Here is a 16,049-nt window from a genome sequence, read left to right on the forward strand (position 1 = left end):
CATGACCTCACACTTTCCAACATTATACTCCATCTGCCAAATTTTTGCCCACTCACTTAGCCTGTCTATGTCCTTTTGCAGATTTTTTGTGTCCTCCTCACACATTGCTTTTCCTCCCATCTTTGTATCATCAGCAAACTTGACTACGTTACACTCAGTCCCTTCTTCCAAGTCGTTAATATAGATTGTAAATAGTTGGAGTCCCAGCACTGATCCCTGCAGCACCCCACTAGTTACTGGTTGCCAACCAGAGAATGAACCATTTGTCCCGACTCTCTGTTTTCTGTTAGTTAGCCAATCCTCTATCCATGCTAATATATTACCCCCAACCCTGTGAACTTTTATCTTGTGCAGTAACCTTTTGTGTGACACCTTGTCAAATGCCTTCTGTAAGTCCAAATATACCACATCCACTGGTTCCCCTTTATCCACCCTGTTCCTTACATCCTCAAAGAATTCCAGCAAATTCATCAAACATGACTTCCCCTTCATAAATCCATGCTGACTCTGCCTAATCGAATTTTGCTTTTCCAAATGTCCTGCTACTGCTTCTTTAATAATGGACTCCAACATTGTCCCAACCACATCTGTTCTATTTTTCATACATTGATGAACTGCCAACCACAGCTGAAGAGATTGGTAGAGCAACCAAACGTGGCCTGAAATCGAACTAGGGGAAACTAAAAGTAGGGTGTATAGTCTCAGAATAAGGGGGCCGCCCACTTAAAACTGAGATGAGGAGGAATTTCTTCTCTCAGAGGGTTGTAAATCTGTGGAATTCTCTGCCCCAGAGAGCTGTGGAGGCTGGGTCATTGAATATATTTAAGATGGAGATAAAGAGACTTTTGAGCGATAAGGGAGTGAAGGGTTATGGGGAGGGAAGTGGAACTGATTCCACGATCAGATCAGCCACAATCTTATTAAATGGCGGAGCAGGCTCGAGGGGATGAATAGCCAGATCCTGCTCCTATTTCTTATGTTCTTATGACTCAGTTATGACAAAGGTGTATGATTACATAGCAAATGGATGGCCAAAGCAGATATCAGAGGAAGATATTTAGCCATAATTAATTCATAGGAATGAATTGTCAGTGGATAAAGATTGTATTGTATCGGCTGCAAGATTGGTTATCCCAAATAAGTTCAGGTCCAAATTGTTCAGAGATCTTCATGACCAGCACCTGGGAATGTGCTTGACCAAGAGTTTTGCACGCAGTTACTTATGGTGGCCAGGTTTAGATAAAGAGATAGAGTACATCGTTAGTCAGTGTACGACATATCAATCGATAAGCAAGCAACCACCATCAGTACCATTACAGCCATGGAAATGGCCTCCCAGGGTGTGGTAAAGGTTACATATGGATTTTGTTGAGCTCGAAGGACATTGCTCATTGTGATTGATAGTTATTCAAAATGGGTAGAGGTGTTTCCACTGCGGTAAAATAACAAGAAGTAAAACATAGACAATTTGCAAAAATTGTTTTCTTCACATGTCCGATCAGAAGAAATTGTGTCTGTTAATGTTCAGAAGAATTTGCAGAGTTCATGAGCAAAAATGATGTGAAACATACCAAGGCTTCAAATGGTGCAGCAGAGCACACAGTACAACTTATAAAATGTGCCCTCATCAAGCAAATGTTGGATCCAAATCCAAAGAAAGGGCAGTTGTTGTTGTACCACAAACTGGCAAATTTTGTAATTACTTATCATAATACCCTCATACAACTACTGGCAGAACACCAGCAGTGTTGTTTCTCAAACGACAGCCATGAACCAGTTTCTCGTTGGTAAAGCCAAACTTGGCACAGTCAGTAGAAGAGAAACAATTAAGACAGAAAGAGAATTGTGATAGAGATAGAGTAAGAGAGAGAAGTGTGAAATTGAATCAGAAGGTTAGAGTGAAGAACCATCACCATAAATGGTTAAAGTGGTTACCAGGAAGAATGGTGAAGATATGTGGTCCTGCAAATATTTGGTCAAGATGTTTGATCATGGAAAGGTTAGGTTTGTTCACATTGGTCATATTTTACCTACAGATGTGGAAGGTGTTGAAAGTTGGGATGATTCGATTATTTCTGATGAGTCAGATTGTATTGTTACAAGTAGAGTGCCAGTAGAAAATCCTACATCAGATGTACTAGAAACCAGTCCAAGAAACAATCAGAATTTGTGTCTGAGTCCGAGTCAGGCAGATAAATGGTCCGAAGTTGTAGAGTTCAAATGTAGATCAAGGGTTGCTCTATGAGAAAAACTGTCCTCAGGCTCAGCCTAGAATGAGATTAAGTCGTAAAACAAGTTTAAGAAGTTGTGTTCAAGAGTGAAGGTATCCTCTTCAAAACTATGAACCAGTGGTTAAGTTTGATTAGTACATATGGAAAAATAAGTCCGTATCTTTTGTATATACCATGCAAGTTATGTATGATGATTATAGTGTTATGATTACTTCTTCAATAAGGAGGGAGACATGTAATAGAGCTCCACCTAGTGGACTACTGCTCCACCTAGTGGGCTACTGTGGTAATGCAACTAATGATGTAAATAATAAAGGATCATGTGGCAAACGCACATGATGACAGTTTTCTGTTAAGAGCCATCTTGTATGTAATGTGCTTATTGGTTATGTTTTAAGAATGTATCACACTCTCTCTTTCTCTCACTTTATCTCTCTATCTATCTCTCATCTTTTCTCTCTCTCTCTCCCCCCCCCCCCCCCCAGTGTGTTGTGCGCATGTGCGGATCTGCAGCCCGGCTAAGATGGCGGAGGGCGCGACCTCGCTGAAGGGACTACGGGCCCAGTACGGTAAGCGGGACCCCCGCCCCCTCCCAACTCTCAGCACCGGCACCTCACCGACCCCCCCCCCCCCCCCCCACACACACTCCCAACTCCGGCCCCCCCCCCCCCGCCGGGTAACCGCCGGACAATCCCCATCAGCCGGCTCCTCACACAGTCCGGCCCCGGCCTTGACCCGGCCCCACACCCCCCGGACACACTCTCCCGGGGCCGGGCCGGGCCTCCCTGGGAGCTCGGGGCCCAGCGGTGGGGGTGTAATTGGCGGGCAGCGGGAGAGAGAATCATTCCCCGGGGGTGGGGAGAGAACTGGGTCAGCCTTTCCCCAGGGGGGGGCGATAGAACTGGGTCAGCCTTTCCCCGGGGGTGGGGAGAGAACTGGGTCAGCCTTTCCCCGGGGGTGGGGAGAGAACTGGGTCAGCCTTTCCCCGGGGGTGGGGAGAGAACTGGGTCAGCCTTTCCCCAGGGGGGGGGCGATAGAACTGGGTCAGCCTTTCCCCGGGGGTGGGGAGAGAACTGGGTCAGCCTTTCCCCAGGGGGGGGCGATAGAACTGGGTCAGCCTTTCCCCGGGGGTGGGGAGAGAACGGGGTCAGCCTTTCCCCAGGGGGAAGAGAACTGGGTCAGCCTTTCACCGGGGGGGGGGAGAGAACTGGGTCAGCCTTTTGCCGGGGGGGGAGAGAACTGGGTCAGCCTTTCCCCGGGGGGGCGAACTGGATCAGCCTTTCGCCGGGGGTGGGGGGAGAACTGGGTCAGCCTTTCCCCAGGGGTGGGGAGAGAACTGGGTCAGCCTTTCCCCAGGGGTGGGGAGAAAACTGGGTCAGCGTTTTGCCGGGGGAGGTGGGGGCGAGAGATGGGGAGAGAGAACTGGGTCAGCCTTTCCCCGGGGGAGGGGGGGGGGAGAACTGGGTCAGCCTTTCCCCGGGGGAGGGGGGGGGAGAACTGGGTCAGCCTTTCCCTGGGGGGGGAAGGAGGGAGAACTGGGTCAGCCTTTCCTTGGGGCGGGAGGCGGGAGGGAGAGAACTGGGTCAGCCTTTCCCTGGGGGGGGGGGGGGGAAGAGAACTGGGTCAGCCTTTCCCTGGGGGAGGGGGGGGAGAACTGGGTCAGCCTTTCCCCGGGGGGGGGGGGGGGAAGGAGGGAGAACTGGGTCAGCCTTTCCCTGGGGGGGGGGGGGGTGGGGAGAGAACTGGGTCAGCCTTTCCCCGGGGGGTGGGGGGAGAACTGGGTCAGCCTTTCCCGGGGGGTGGGGGGAGAACTGGGTCAGCCTTTCCCCGGGGGGTGGGGGAGAACTGGGTCAGCTTTTCCCCGGGGGGGTTTGGGGGGCGAACTGGGTCAGCCTTTCCGCGGGGGGGGAGAGAACTGGGTCAGCCTTTCCCCGGGGGTGGGTGGAGGACTGGGTCAGCCTTTCCTCAGGGGTGGGGGGAGGACTGGGTCAGCCTTTCCCCAGGGGTGGGATGGCTGGTCTCTGACCAACTTCAGCATGAGGGGCTTCAGTTATGTGGAGAAGCTGGTGGTGTTCAACTTGGAGCAGGGAAGTTTAAGGGGAGATTTAATAGAGGTGTTCACATGAAGTAGCTAGAGGGCACAGATTTAAGAGAAATAGCAGATGAACCAGGATCAGATGAGGAACATTTTTTTTAGTTATTATCTGGAATGCACTGTCTGAAAGGGTGGTGAAAGCAGATTTAGTAATAACTTTCAAAAGAGAATTGGATAAATACTTGAAGGGAAAAGATTGGCAGGGCTGTGGGGAAAGAGTGGGGAGTGGGACTAATTGGATCGCTTTCATAGAGCCGGCACAGGCACGGTGGGCTGAATGGCCTCCTGTGATGTATCATTCTGTGAGCTGTATCCTGCAGACAGCAATGAATGATTATGATTTTAATTAAGTCACAATTATTCTTAAAGTTGGGACAAATAAAGTTTCATTTTAAAAAGTAATAAGTAAGAGTAATAAATAAACCTGCAAATGTGAAACAAAATAAAGTGCTGGAAGCTGCGCATCTGCCCAGGGAGCGGGTGCATGGTGTGAGGGGCAATATGGAGTGCAGATTCAAAGCCGTGACCTTAACCAGTCTGCACTCCCCCTGAGATGTACACTGAGAGTTGCTGCAACTTTATCCAAACTGTTGTAGCATTTACACTTTCCAACTGTGGCGATTGGTATTTTCCCACTTTAATCGAGTTCGCTTTTACACATTCGATATTTCCTGTAAGGTTTTATTTTTTTCAAATGATAGCTCCCATATGCCTGACAGTGAAGTATTGTCTGTACTATCCGAAGGCCCTTGCACTTGAGGGGTTTTTACTGATAGGTTAACTCTCACCACCCGTTAAACCAACAGCCTGTCATAGGAAGCTTTGGATGGTTTAAGGCGGCGGCGATTCTGGTGCAGTTGCTATGGGCTGGTTTTTGCAAGTTGCGTGAATGTACACGTTTTATAATTGCGCCGTGTTACTTTGTAATCCTTCCTGCCTATATTAACCGATTCCGAGACAAGACCTGGGAAACAGCTGTGAATAAATCGGCATCATGTTAGGCTCGGGATTTAGTTCTTGCGTGTTTCCTGTTGAAAAAACATGGGGATTCTTCTAAGCCCCATAGGGAAAACCACCGGCTGCATTGCCAGATACTTTAAAAGATCAATATTGTCAGAAAGATTAATAATTCAACAAATGAGAACATGTTGCCTGTGCTGCTTTAAGCCCAGTGCTCACTTGAAATGTTAACCTTGCTTACATCTTGCAGCAAAAATGTTCAGGGAAAATATATAGAAACTTGTCAATGTTATTTTTGTGACTGCCTGTGTATGTGATTGGCTGCAGTTTGCTTTGGGATTTCGCAAGGACGACGTTATTATTCCTGGGCCGACCTCCCATCTTCCACTTTCCATAAACGTGCTCATCCAAAACTGTGCTTTCCTTTGTCCTAACTCGCACCAAGTCCCGCTCGCCCATCACCCTTGTGCTCGTTGACCGTGTCCTAACTCGCACCAAATCCCGTTCACCCATCACCCCTGTGCTCGCTGACCGTGTCCTAACTCGCACCAAGTCCCGCTCGCCCATCACCCCTGTGCTCGCTGACCGTGTCCTAACTCGCACCAAGTCCCGTTCACCCATCACCTCTGTGTTTGCTGACCTACATTGGCTCCCAGTTGAGCAATATCTCGATTTCAAAGTTCTCATCCTTGTTTTCAAATCCCTCCATGGCCTCGCCCCTCCCTATCTCTGTAACCCCCTCCAGCCCCTACACCCCTCCCTATCTCATCCAGCCCTACAATCCCCCGCGATGTCTGCGTCCATCTTCTCTGGCCTTTTGTGCGTCCCCCAATTTGAGTCACTGCACCATTGGTGGCTGTGCCTTCAGCTGCCGAGGCCCTAAGCTCTGGAATTCACTCCCTAAACCTCTCCGCGCCTCTCCTTTAAAATTACCTCTTTGACCATGCTTTTGGATAATAATATAATACCTCCTATGCGGCTCTGTCATATTTTGTTGGATAATCGCTCCTGTGAAGTGTCTTGGGTCATCTTAGTACATTAAAGGCGCTGTATCCCTTGATTCCTGACTTTACCCCTGAAGTGGAGCACGTGCTGCTGCCAGAATTCCCAGTCTGTCACTAGTTGGGTCCTTTGGTGCAGCAGTGCTGTAAGGTATGAGTTACATCCAGCAGTGATGGACACCTCATCGAGAAGCCAGGCGCAGCAATACACTCGCGAATCCTGTGGGGCAGAAAGCCGCCTGCTGTTGTGCTTGGGAGCTGAGCGATTTTAGATGCAATGCCTATGCAAGTGGTTTTTATTAACTTGCAATCAAATTGTGGGAATCCTGAGGTCTGATTCCCTGCCAGAAAACAATCTTAACTTGTAAAAATTCCTTGAGGGAGAGAAAAAATGTTTCAAGTTCTCTGCCGTCCCCCCCCCTCCCCCCGAAGAACATTGCACCCTGACCAGATATTTTGGAACATACGAACAGGAGGAGGCCATTCAACCCCTCAAGTCTGTTCCATGGATGAGCGTCAACGATTGTACATCCCTGTCTGGAGTAAAAATAAAATGGGGAAGGTGGCTCAACCATGGCTAGCAAGGGAAGTTAAGGATTGTGTTAAATCCATGGAAGAGGCAAATAAATTGGCCAGAAAAGGCCAAACCTGAGGACTGGGAGAAATTTAGAATTCAGCAGAGGACGACAAAAGCTTTAACTAGGAGGGGGGAAATAGAGTACGAGAGGAAGCTTGCTGGGAACATAAAAACTGACGGCATAAGCTTCTATGGATATGTGAAGAGAAAAAGATTAGTGAAGACCAATGTAGGTCTCTTGCAGTCAGAATCAGGTGAATTTATAATGGGGAACAAAGAAATGGCAGACCAATTGAACAAATACTTTGGTTCTGACTTCACAAAGGAAGACACAAATAACCTTCTGGAATTACTAGGGGACCGAGTGTCTAGTGAGGAGGAGGAACTGGAGGATATCCTTAGGGGGGAACTTGTGTTAGGGAAATTGATGGGATTGAAAGCCGATAAATCCCCGGGGCCTGATAGTCTGCATCCCAGAGTACTTAAGGAAGTGGCCCTAGAAATAATGGATGCATTGGTGATCATTTTCCAACAGTCTATTGACCCTGGATCAGTTCCTATGGACTGGAGGGTAGCTAATGTAACACCACTTTTTAAAAAAGGAGGGAGAGAGAAAACGGGTAATTATAGACCGGTTAGCCTGACATCAGTAATGGAGAAAATGTTGGAATCAATTATTAAAGATGAAATAACAGTGCATTTGGAAAGCAGTGACAGGATCGGTCCAAGTCAGCATGGATTTATGAAAGGGAAATCATGCTTGACAAATCTTCTGGAATTTTTTGAGGATGTAACTAGTAGAGTGCACAAGGGAGAACCAGTGGATGTGGTGTATTTGGTCTTTCAAAAGGCTTTTGACAAGGTCCCACACAAGAGATTGGTGTGCAAAATTAAAGCACATCGTATTGGGGGTAATGTACTGATGTGGATAGAGAACTGGTTGGCAGAGAGTCGGGATAAACGGGTCCTTTTCAGAATGGCAGGCAGTGACAAGTGGGGTGCCGCAGGGCTCAGTGCTGGGACCCCAGCTCTTTACAATATGCATTCATGATTTAAATGAAGGAATTGAGTGTTATATCTCCAAGTTTGCAGATGCCACTAAACTGGGTGGCGGTATGATCTGAGAGGAGGACGCGAAGAGGCTGCAGGGTGACTTGGACAGGTTAGGTGAGTGGGCAACTGCATGGCAGATGCAGTATAATGTGGATACATGCGAGGTTATCCACTTTGGGGGCAAAAACACGAAGGCAGAATATTATCTGAATGGTGACAGATTAGATGCAAACAGAGCTGGGTGTCATGGTACATCAGTCATTGAAAGTTGACATGCGGGTACAGCAGGCGGTGAAGAAGGCAAATGGTATGTTGGCCTTCATAGCTAGGGGATTTAAGTATCGGAGCAGGGAAGTCTTACTGCAGTTGTACAGGGCCTTGGTGAGGCCTCACCTGGAATATTGTGTTCAGCTTTTGTCTCCTAATCCGAGGAAGGATGTTCTTGCTATTGAGGGAGTGCGGCGAAGGTTCACCAGACTGATTCCCGGGTTGGCTGGACTGACATATGAGGAGAGAATTGATCGACTGGGCCTTTATTCACTGGAGTTTAGAAGGATGGAAGGGGATCTCATAGAAACATCTAAAATTCTGATGGGACTGGAAAGGTTAGATGCAGGAAGAATGTTCCCGATGTTGGGGAAGTCCAGAACCAGGGGACACAGTCTAAGGATAAGGGGTAAGCCATTTAGGACTGAGATGAGGAGAAACTTCTTCACTCAGAGAGTTGTTAACCTGTGGAATTCCCTGCCGCAGAGAGTTGTTGATGCCAGTTCGTTGGCTATATTCAAGAGGGAGTTAGATATGGCCCTTTATGGCTAAAGGGATAAAGGGGTATGGAGAAAAAGCAGGAAAGGGGTACTGAGGGAATGATCAGCCATGTTCTTATTGAATGGTGGTGCAGGCTCGAAGGGCCAAATGGCCTACTCCTGCACCTATTTTCTATGTTTCTATCATTTAGTTAGATCACGGTTGATCTGTATCTTAACTCCATCTATCCGCCTTGGTTCCGTAACCATTACCCAACAGAGGTATATCAACCTCAGTTTTACATCAGAAATAGGAACAGGAGTAGGCCATTTGGCCCCTCGAGTCTGTTTCGCCATCAATAAGATCATGGCTGATCTGATAACACTCGATTCAGCTGCACTTTCCTGCCCACTTCCCTTATCGCTCAAAAATGTGTCTATCTCCGTCTTAAATATATTCAATGTCCCAGCCTCCACAGCTCTCTGGGGCAGAGAATTCCACAGATTTACAACCCTCTCGGAGAAGAAATTCCTCCTCATCTGTTTTAAATGGGCGTCCCCTTATTCTGAGACTATGCCCCCTAGTTTTAATTTTCCCCATCAGTGGAAATATCCTTTTTGCATCCACCTCGTCCAGCCCCCTTATTGTCTTATATGTTTCAATAAGATCACCTCTCATTCTTCTGAACTCCAATGAGTAGAGGCCCAACCTACTCAACCTATCCTCATAAGCCAACCCTCTCATCTCAATCAACCCAATGAACCTTCTCTGCACTACCTCCAATGCAAGTATATCCTTCCTTAAATACGGAGACCAAAACTGTATGCAGTACTCCAGGTGTGGCCTCACCAATACCCTGTAGCAGGACTTCCCTGCTTTTACACTCTCTTCCCCCTTGCACTAAAGGCCAACATTCCATTTGCCTTCCTGATCACTTGCTGTACCTGCACACTAACCTTTTGTGTTTCATGCACAAGTACCTCCAGCCTCGACAGCTTTTTGGGGAGAGAGTTCCAGATTCCTGACATCACCCTCATTGGCCTGGCTCTAATTATAAGGTGATTCCCCCTTGTTCTGGACTCTCCCCACCAGTGGAAATCATTTCTCTCTCTACCCTATCAAAATCGATGTCAATCATAAACATCTCATCTTAATCTAATTTCCTTGCCAATTTTTAAAATCAATTTTATCAGCACCGTGATGATCCTTCAGTATGGTGTCTCACTGCTAGGGCCCTCCGTCACTGAGAAATTAACAAATGGAGACATTCAGCAGGGCAGATAGCCTCGAGCCCCCGTGGAGCTGACTCAGGATGGGTTTGGGTCATGGTTGCTTTGAGGTGATGCAGCTCCACCCAAACAATTTGCAATGGAGCTGCACAGGTTTGTTATGTGTAAAGTCACCACAGTGAGATGGCAATGCATTTGAAGATTTTAAAATGACAAAGAAATATATATATATAAATGTGCTTCTCCCCTCTCCTTGCCCCTCCCCCACCCTCTTCTCTTTCCACCCCGCCCCCCCCAACCCACCACCACCTCCTTTCTCTCCTCCAACACTGTATTACAAGGATTTTTAAAATTCATTCGAGGGATGTGGGTGTCGCTGGCAAGGCCGGCATTTATTGCCCATCCCTAATTGCCCCTTGAGAAGGTGATGGTGAGCCGCCTTCTTGAACCGCTGCAGTCCGTGTGGTGAAGGTGCTCCCACAGTGCTGTTAGGGAGAGAGTTCCAGGATTTTGACCCAGCGATGATGAAGGGACGGAGATATATTTCCAAGTCGGGATAATTGGGAACATGGAGGTGGTGGTGTTCCCATGCGCCTGCTGCCCGTGTCCTTCCAGTGGGTAGAGGTCACTGGTTTAGGAGGTGCAGCTGAAGAAGCCTTGGCGAGTTGCTGCAGTGCATCTTGTAGATGGTGCACACTGCAGCCACGGTGCACCGGTGGTGGAGGGAGTGAACGTTGAAGGTGGTGGATGAGGTGCCAATCAAGCGGGCTGTTTTGTTCTGGATGGTGCCGAGATTCGAGTGTTGTAGTTGCATCCATCCAAGCAAGTGGCGAGTATTCCATCACACATCATATTCCATTATGAGGTGAGCCATTCGCAGCAGAATAAAAAAAAGACTTGTGTTTAAATAGCATCTTTCACCTCCTTGGGATGTCCCAAAAAGCTTCACAGCCACTTAAGTACTTTTGCGTGTTCTTCTTTGAAATAGTGCCATGGAATTTTTCCGAGAGCGCAGTCTTTTAACATTTCATCCGAATGACGGTACCTCAGACAGTGCATGCTCCCTCAGTACTGCACTGGAGGGTCAGCCTAAATTTTTGTGCTGAAGACTCTGGAGTGGGCCTTGAACCCACAACCTTCTGACTCAGAGGTGAGAGTGCTGCCCACTGAGCCACAGGTCACACTGAATACCCAGCCTCTGACCTGAATTTGAGTGACTGGGCTGGTTAAGTTTCCGGTCAATGGTAACCGTCAGGAAGTTGATGGTGGGGGATTTGATGATGGTAATCCCATTGAATGTCATGCGGAGGTAGTTAGACTCTCTCTTGTTGGAGGTGGCCATTGCCTGGCACTTGTGTGGTGTAAATATTACTTACCACTTACCAGCCCATGACTGTCGCACATCTCAACATTGTAAAAATGATAAACTGCTCAGGATTTGTATTTATTTATGATCTGATCTCATCATGTTACTGGCTTGCTGCAAACTGAATGCAGTCGTATCTAGGAAATAATGATATTATCTGTACTTCACTTCAAAGATGAGTATTGGTGTTTGAAGAATATTTGCTGTAGTCTGTAAGCACTGGGATTGGTCTGGTCGACCAGTGGATGCTAGCTGAGCTTAGCACAGGTTCACACAGCACGCCACTTGCACATGGTCTTTAAAGGACATCTATGGAACTGCTTTAATGCAAGCAATGGTAAAATAAAACCAGAAATGCAGGATATATGCACAAAACCATCAGCATCTGATGGGAAAAGACAGGTGTGGACCCTTTCTCTGAAACGGAAGATAAACCAGTCCCTTTATAGGATTGAATCATTACGCGGGCGGGGAGAGAGCCAGCAGAATTAGCGCACAGATTCTTTCAAAGAAATGAAAAACTGAGGGAAGATGAGCAGAGGTCTTGGTGAGGCAGTGAAAAGCCATTGCAAGAAAAATGTCAAAATAGCTAAAAGGGTGTGGGAAAGATAAAGACTTGCATTCCTATAGCGCCTTTCACAACCTCATGACATCCCAAAGCACTTTACAGCCAATGAAGTACTTTTGAAGTGTAGTCACTGTTGTAATGAAGGAAAGCTATAATTGTTTAAAAAGGTACCCCAAAATATGATGAAGATGGATCGAATTGAAGAAAATAGAGGCAGATAGCTTGGTGAAGTCAGTATTATGAACAAAGAGCTGCACATCCAACTCTTGATTGACTGACATATGAGGAGAGTCTGGATCGACTGGGCCTGTATTCACGAGTTCAGAAGGATGAGGGGGGATCTCATAGAAACATATAAAATTCTGACTGGACTGGACAGGTTAGATGCAGGAAGAATGTTCCCGATGATGGGGAAGTCCAGAACCAGGGGACACAGTCTAAGGATAAGGGGTAGGCCATTTAGGACTGAGATGAGGAGAAACTTCTTCACTCAGAGTTGGTACCCTGTGGAATTCTCTACCGCAGAGAGTTGTTGATGCCAGTTCATTGGATATATTCTAAGAGGGAGTTAGATATGGCCCTTACATCTAAGGGGCTGAAGGGGTATGGAGAGAAAGCAGGAAAGGGGTACTGAGGTGAATGATCAGCCATGATATTGAATGGTGGTGCAGGTTCGAAGGGCCGAATGGCCTACTCCTGCACCTATTTTCTATGTTTCTATGTTTTACTATAAAAACAGAAATCGAGTTAATGTTTCAGGTCCATGACCCTTCATCCGAACTGCTCTGTTTCTCTCCACAGATGCTGCCTGACCTGCTGAGTATTTGTTTTTATTCTGTTTTTATTCCAGATTTCCAGTATCCTCCGTATTTAGCTTTTGTATTGAGTTTTACCTGTTCGCCCCCCTGCCACCCCTGAATTTTGTGCATTCTTATAAAGGGGCTTACTTACCTTTCACACTCCAGTTCTGAAAAGGGAACCACACGAACCAGGAATTGGAATAGAAAGGGTTAATCGGGAGCACAGTTCAGGGACATGAGTGCCCACTGGGAATAGGCAAGTTCAGGACTGAATGCAGGAAGCACTTCAACAACACTAACAGCAGCTTTTATTTATATAGCGCCTTTAACATAGTAAAACGGCCCAAAGCAGTGTTATAAGACAAAACGAATAAATTTGACACTGAGCCACAAGAAGAAATTATGGCAGGTGACCAAAAGCCTGGTCAAAGAGGTTGGTTTTAAGGAGGAAAGAGAGATAAAGAGGTTTAGGGAGAGAGTTCCAGAGCTTAGGGCCCAGGCAACAGAAGGAGCGGTCACCGATGGTTGAGTAGTTATAAACAGGGATGCTCAAGAGGGCAGAATTAGAGGAGTGCAGACATCTCGGGGGTGGAGGGGGGCGGGGGCTAGAGGAGATTAGAGATGGGGAGAGGCGAGGGATTATAAACAACGATGAGAATTTTGAAATCAGGGCGTTCCTTAACCGGGAGCCAATGTAGGTCGGCAAGCATAGGGGTGAGCGGGACTTGGCGCGAGTTAGGACACGGGCAGCCGAATTTTGGATGATCTCAAGTTTACGTAGGGTAGAATGTGGGAGGCCAGCCAGGAGTGCGTTGGAAGAGTCAAGTCTAGAGGTAACAAAGGTATGGATGAGGGCTTCAGCAGTGGATGAGCTGAGGCAGAGTGGAGACGGGCGATGTTACGGAGGTGGAAATAGGCAGTTATAGTTATGCCGCAGATATGTGTCTGGAAGCTCAATTCAGGGTCAAATATGATGCCTAGGTTGCGAACAGTCTGGTCCAGCCTCATGGATGCTAGGAAGAGGGATGGAGTTAGTGGTTAGGGAACGCAGTTTATGGTGGGGACCAAAGACGATGGCTTCGGTCTTCCCAATATTTAATTGGAGAAAATCTCTGCTCATCCAGAACAGGATATGGACAAGCAGTCTGACAATTTAGAGACCATGGAGGGATCGAGAGAAGTGGTGGTGAGGTAGAGCTGGGTGTCGTCAGCGTACATGTGGAAACTGACTGTTTGCGGATGATGTCGCCAAAGAGCAACATATAGATGGGAAATAGGAGGGGCCAAGGATAGATCCTTGGGGGACACCAGAGGTAATGATGCGGGGGCGGGAAGAGAAGCCGTTGCAGGTGATTTTCTGGCTACGATTAGATGGATAAGGATGGAACCGGGCGAGTGCAGTCCCACCCAGCTGGACGATGGTGGAGAGGCGTTGGAAGAGGATGGAGTGGTCACCTGTGTCAAAGACTGCAGACAGGACAAGGAGGTCACAAAGGATGTCATAAGGACATAAGAAATAGGAGCAGGAGTAGGCCATACGGCCCCTGAGCCCGCTCCGCCATTTAATAAGATCATGGCTGATCCAATCATGGACTCAGCTCCACTTCCCTGCCCGTTCCCATAACCCCTTATTCCCTTATCTATTTCTGTCTTAAATTTATTCAATGTCCCAGATTCCACAGCTCTCTGAGGCTGCGAATTCCACAGATCCACAACCCTCTGAGAGAAGAAATTTCTCTTCATCTTAGTTTTAAATTGGCAGCCCCTTAGTCTCAGATTATGACCCCTAGTTCTAGTCTCCCCTATCAGCTGAAACATCTTCTCTGCATTCACCTTATCAAGCCCCCTCATAATCTTATGTTTCCATAAGATCACCTCTCATTCTTCTGAATTCCAGTGAGTAGAGGCCCAACCTACTCGACCTTTCCTCATAAGTCAACCCCCTCATTTCTGGAATCAACCTTGTGAACCTTCTCTGAACTGCCTCCGAAGCAAGTATATCCTTTTGTAAATATGGAAATCAAAAATGCATGCAGTATTCCAGGTGTGGCCTCACCAATACCCTGTATAACTGTAGCAAGACTTCCTTGCTTTTATACCCCATCCCCATTGCAATAAAGGCCAACATTCCATTGGCATTCCTGATCACTTGCTGTACCTGCATACTAACCTTTTGTGTTTCATGCACAAATACCCCCAGGTCCCGCTGTACTGCAGCACTTTGCAATCTTTCTCCATTTAACTAATAACTTGCTCTTTGATTTTTTTTCTGCCAAAGTGCATGACCTTATACTTTCCAACATTATACTCCATCTGCCAAATTTTTGCCCACTCACTTAGCCTGTCTATGTCCTTTTGCAGATTTTTGTGTCCTCCTCACACATTGCTTTTCCTCCCATCTTTGTATCGTCGGCAAACTTGGCTACGTTACACTCAGTCCCGTCTTCCAAGTAGTTAATATAGATTGTAAATAGTTGGGGTCCCAGCACTGATCCCTGCGGCACCCCTTACTGATTGTGACTTTGATGAGAACTGTTTCGATACTGTGGCAGGTGTGGAAACCGGATTGGAGGGATTCAAACATGGAGTTCTGGGAAAGATGGGCACGGATTTGAGAGGCGACAACACGTTCAAGGACTTTGGAGAGGAAAAGGAAGTTGGAGGTGGGGCGGTAGCTAGCAAGCACAGTGGGGTCAAGGGGGTTTTTTTTGAGGAAAGAGGTGATGACTTCAGCGTAAGCAGCACCCGCAGTGGTCTCTGGGTTGGTAGTGGAGGCAGAAACGCTGAAGTCATTGAAAAGACAGTTGATGTATTCGTGGCAGTGTAGGTGTCTATAGAAGAATGAGTTTATATCAGCCTTGGTTTAACAGCAGCATAGTCACCTGAGTCAGAAGGTTGTGGATTCAAGTCACTGTTCTTGCCAACCAAACGGTGACTATGCTCCAAAAGTAATTCCGTAGCCATGAAGCGCTTTGGGCCACCCTGAGGATATAAAAGGCACTACATAAATGGAAGTTCATTTACTGTTTCAGGCCTTTAGACCAGGAAATCTGGCCCAGTCAGTACTATTTATAGAGTCATCGCGTCATTACGGCACAGAATGAGGCCATTCGGCTCCCTGTGGACCAATCCAATCAGTCCCATTCCCTCGCTCTGTCCCCAGAGCCCTGCAAGTTTATTTCCCTCAAGTGCCTATCTAATTTCCTTTTGAAATCATTGATCGCCTCCGTTTCCACCATCCTCGTCGGCAGCGAGTTCCAGGTCATTGCCACTCGCTGCATAAAAAAGTTCTTCTTCACATCCTCCCTTATCTCTTGCCCCAAACCTTCAATCTTTGTCCCCTAGTCCTTGTACCATCAGCTAATGGGAACAGCCTTTCCCTGCCTACCTTATCCAAACCTGTCGTAATCTTGTACACCTCT

At 47.3% G+C, this 16,049-nt stretch overlaps 1 protein-coding gene across 10 annotated transcripts in view; it reads left to right on the forward strand.

The window, feature by feature from the left end:
- The first annotated feature begins 2,718 nt into the window (after positions 1–2,718).
- The window catches only part of map7d3 (MAP7 domain containing 3), a 131,149-nt gene continuing 117,818 nt past the window's right edge, over positions 2,719–16,049 (forward strand). For all 10 annotated transcript variants that reach the window (XM_070882908.1, XM_070882907.1, XM_070882909.1 and 7 more), the window contains exon 1: positions 2,719–2,800. In XM_070882908.1, the coding sequence (XP_070739009.1) occupies positions 2,755–2,800 (46 nt within the window). In that variant the 5' untranslated portion in view covers positions 2,719–2,754. The remainder of the gene's footprint in view (positions 2,801–16,049) is intronic.

This window comes from Pristiophorus japonicus, chromosome 6 (assembly GCF_044704955.1).
Source record: "Pristiophorus japonicus isolate sPriJap1 chromosome 6, sPriJap1.hap1, whole genome shotgun sequence".
NCBI lineage: Eukaryota > Metazoa > Chordata > Chondrichthyes > Pristiophoridae > Pristiophorus > Pristiophorus japonicus.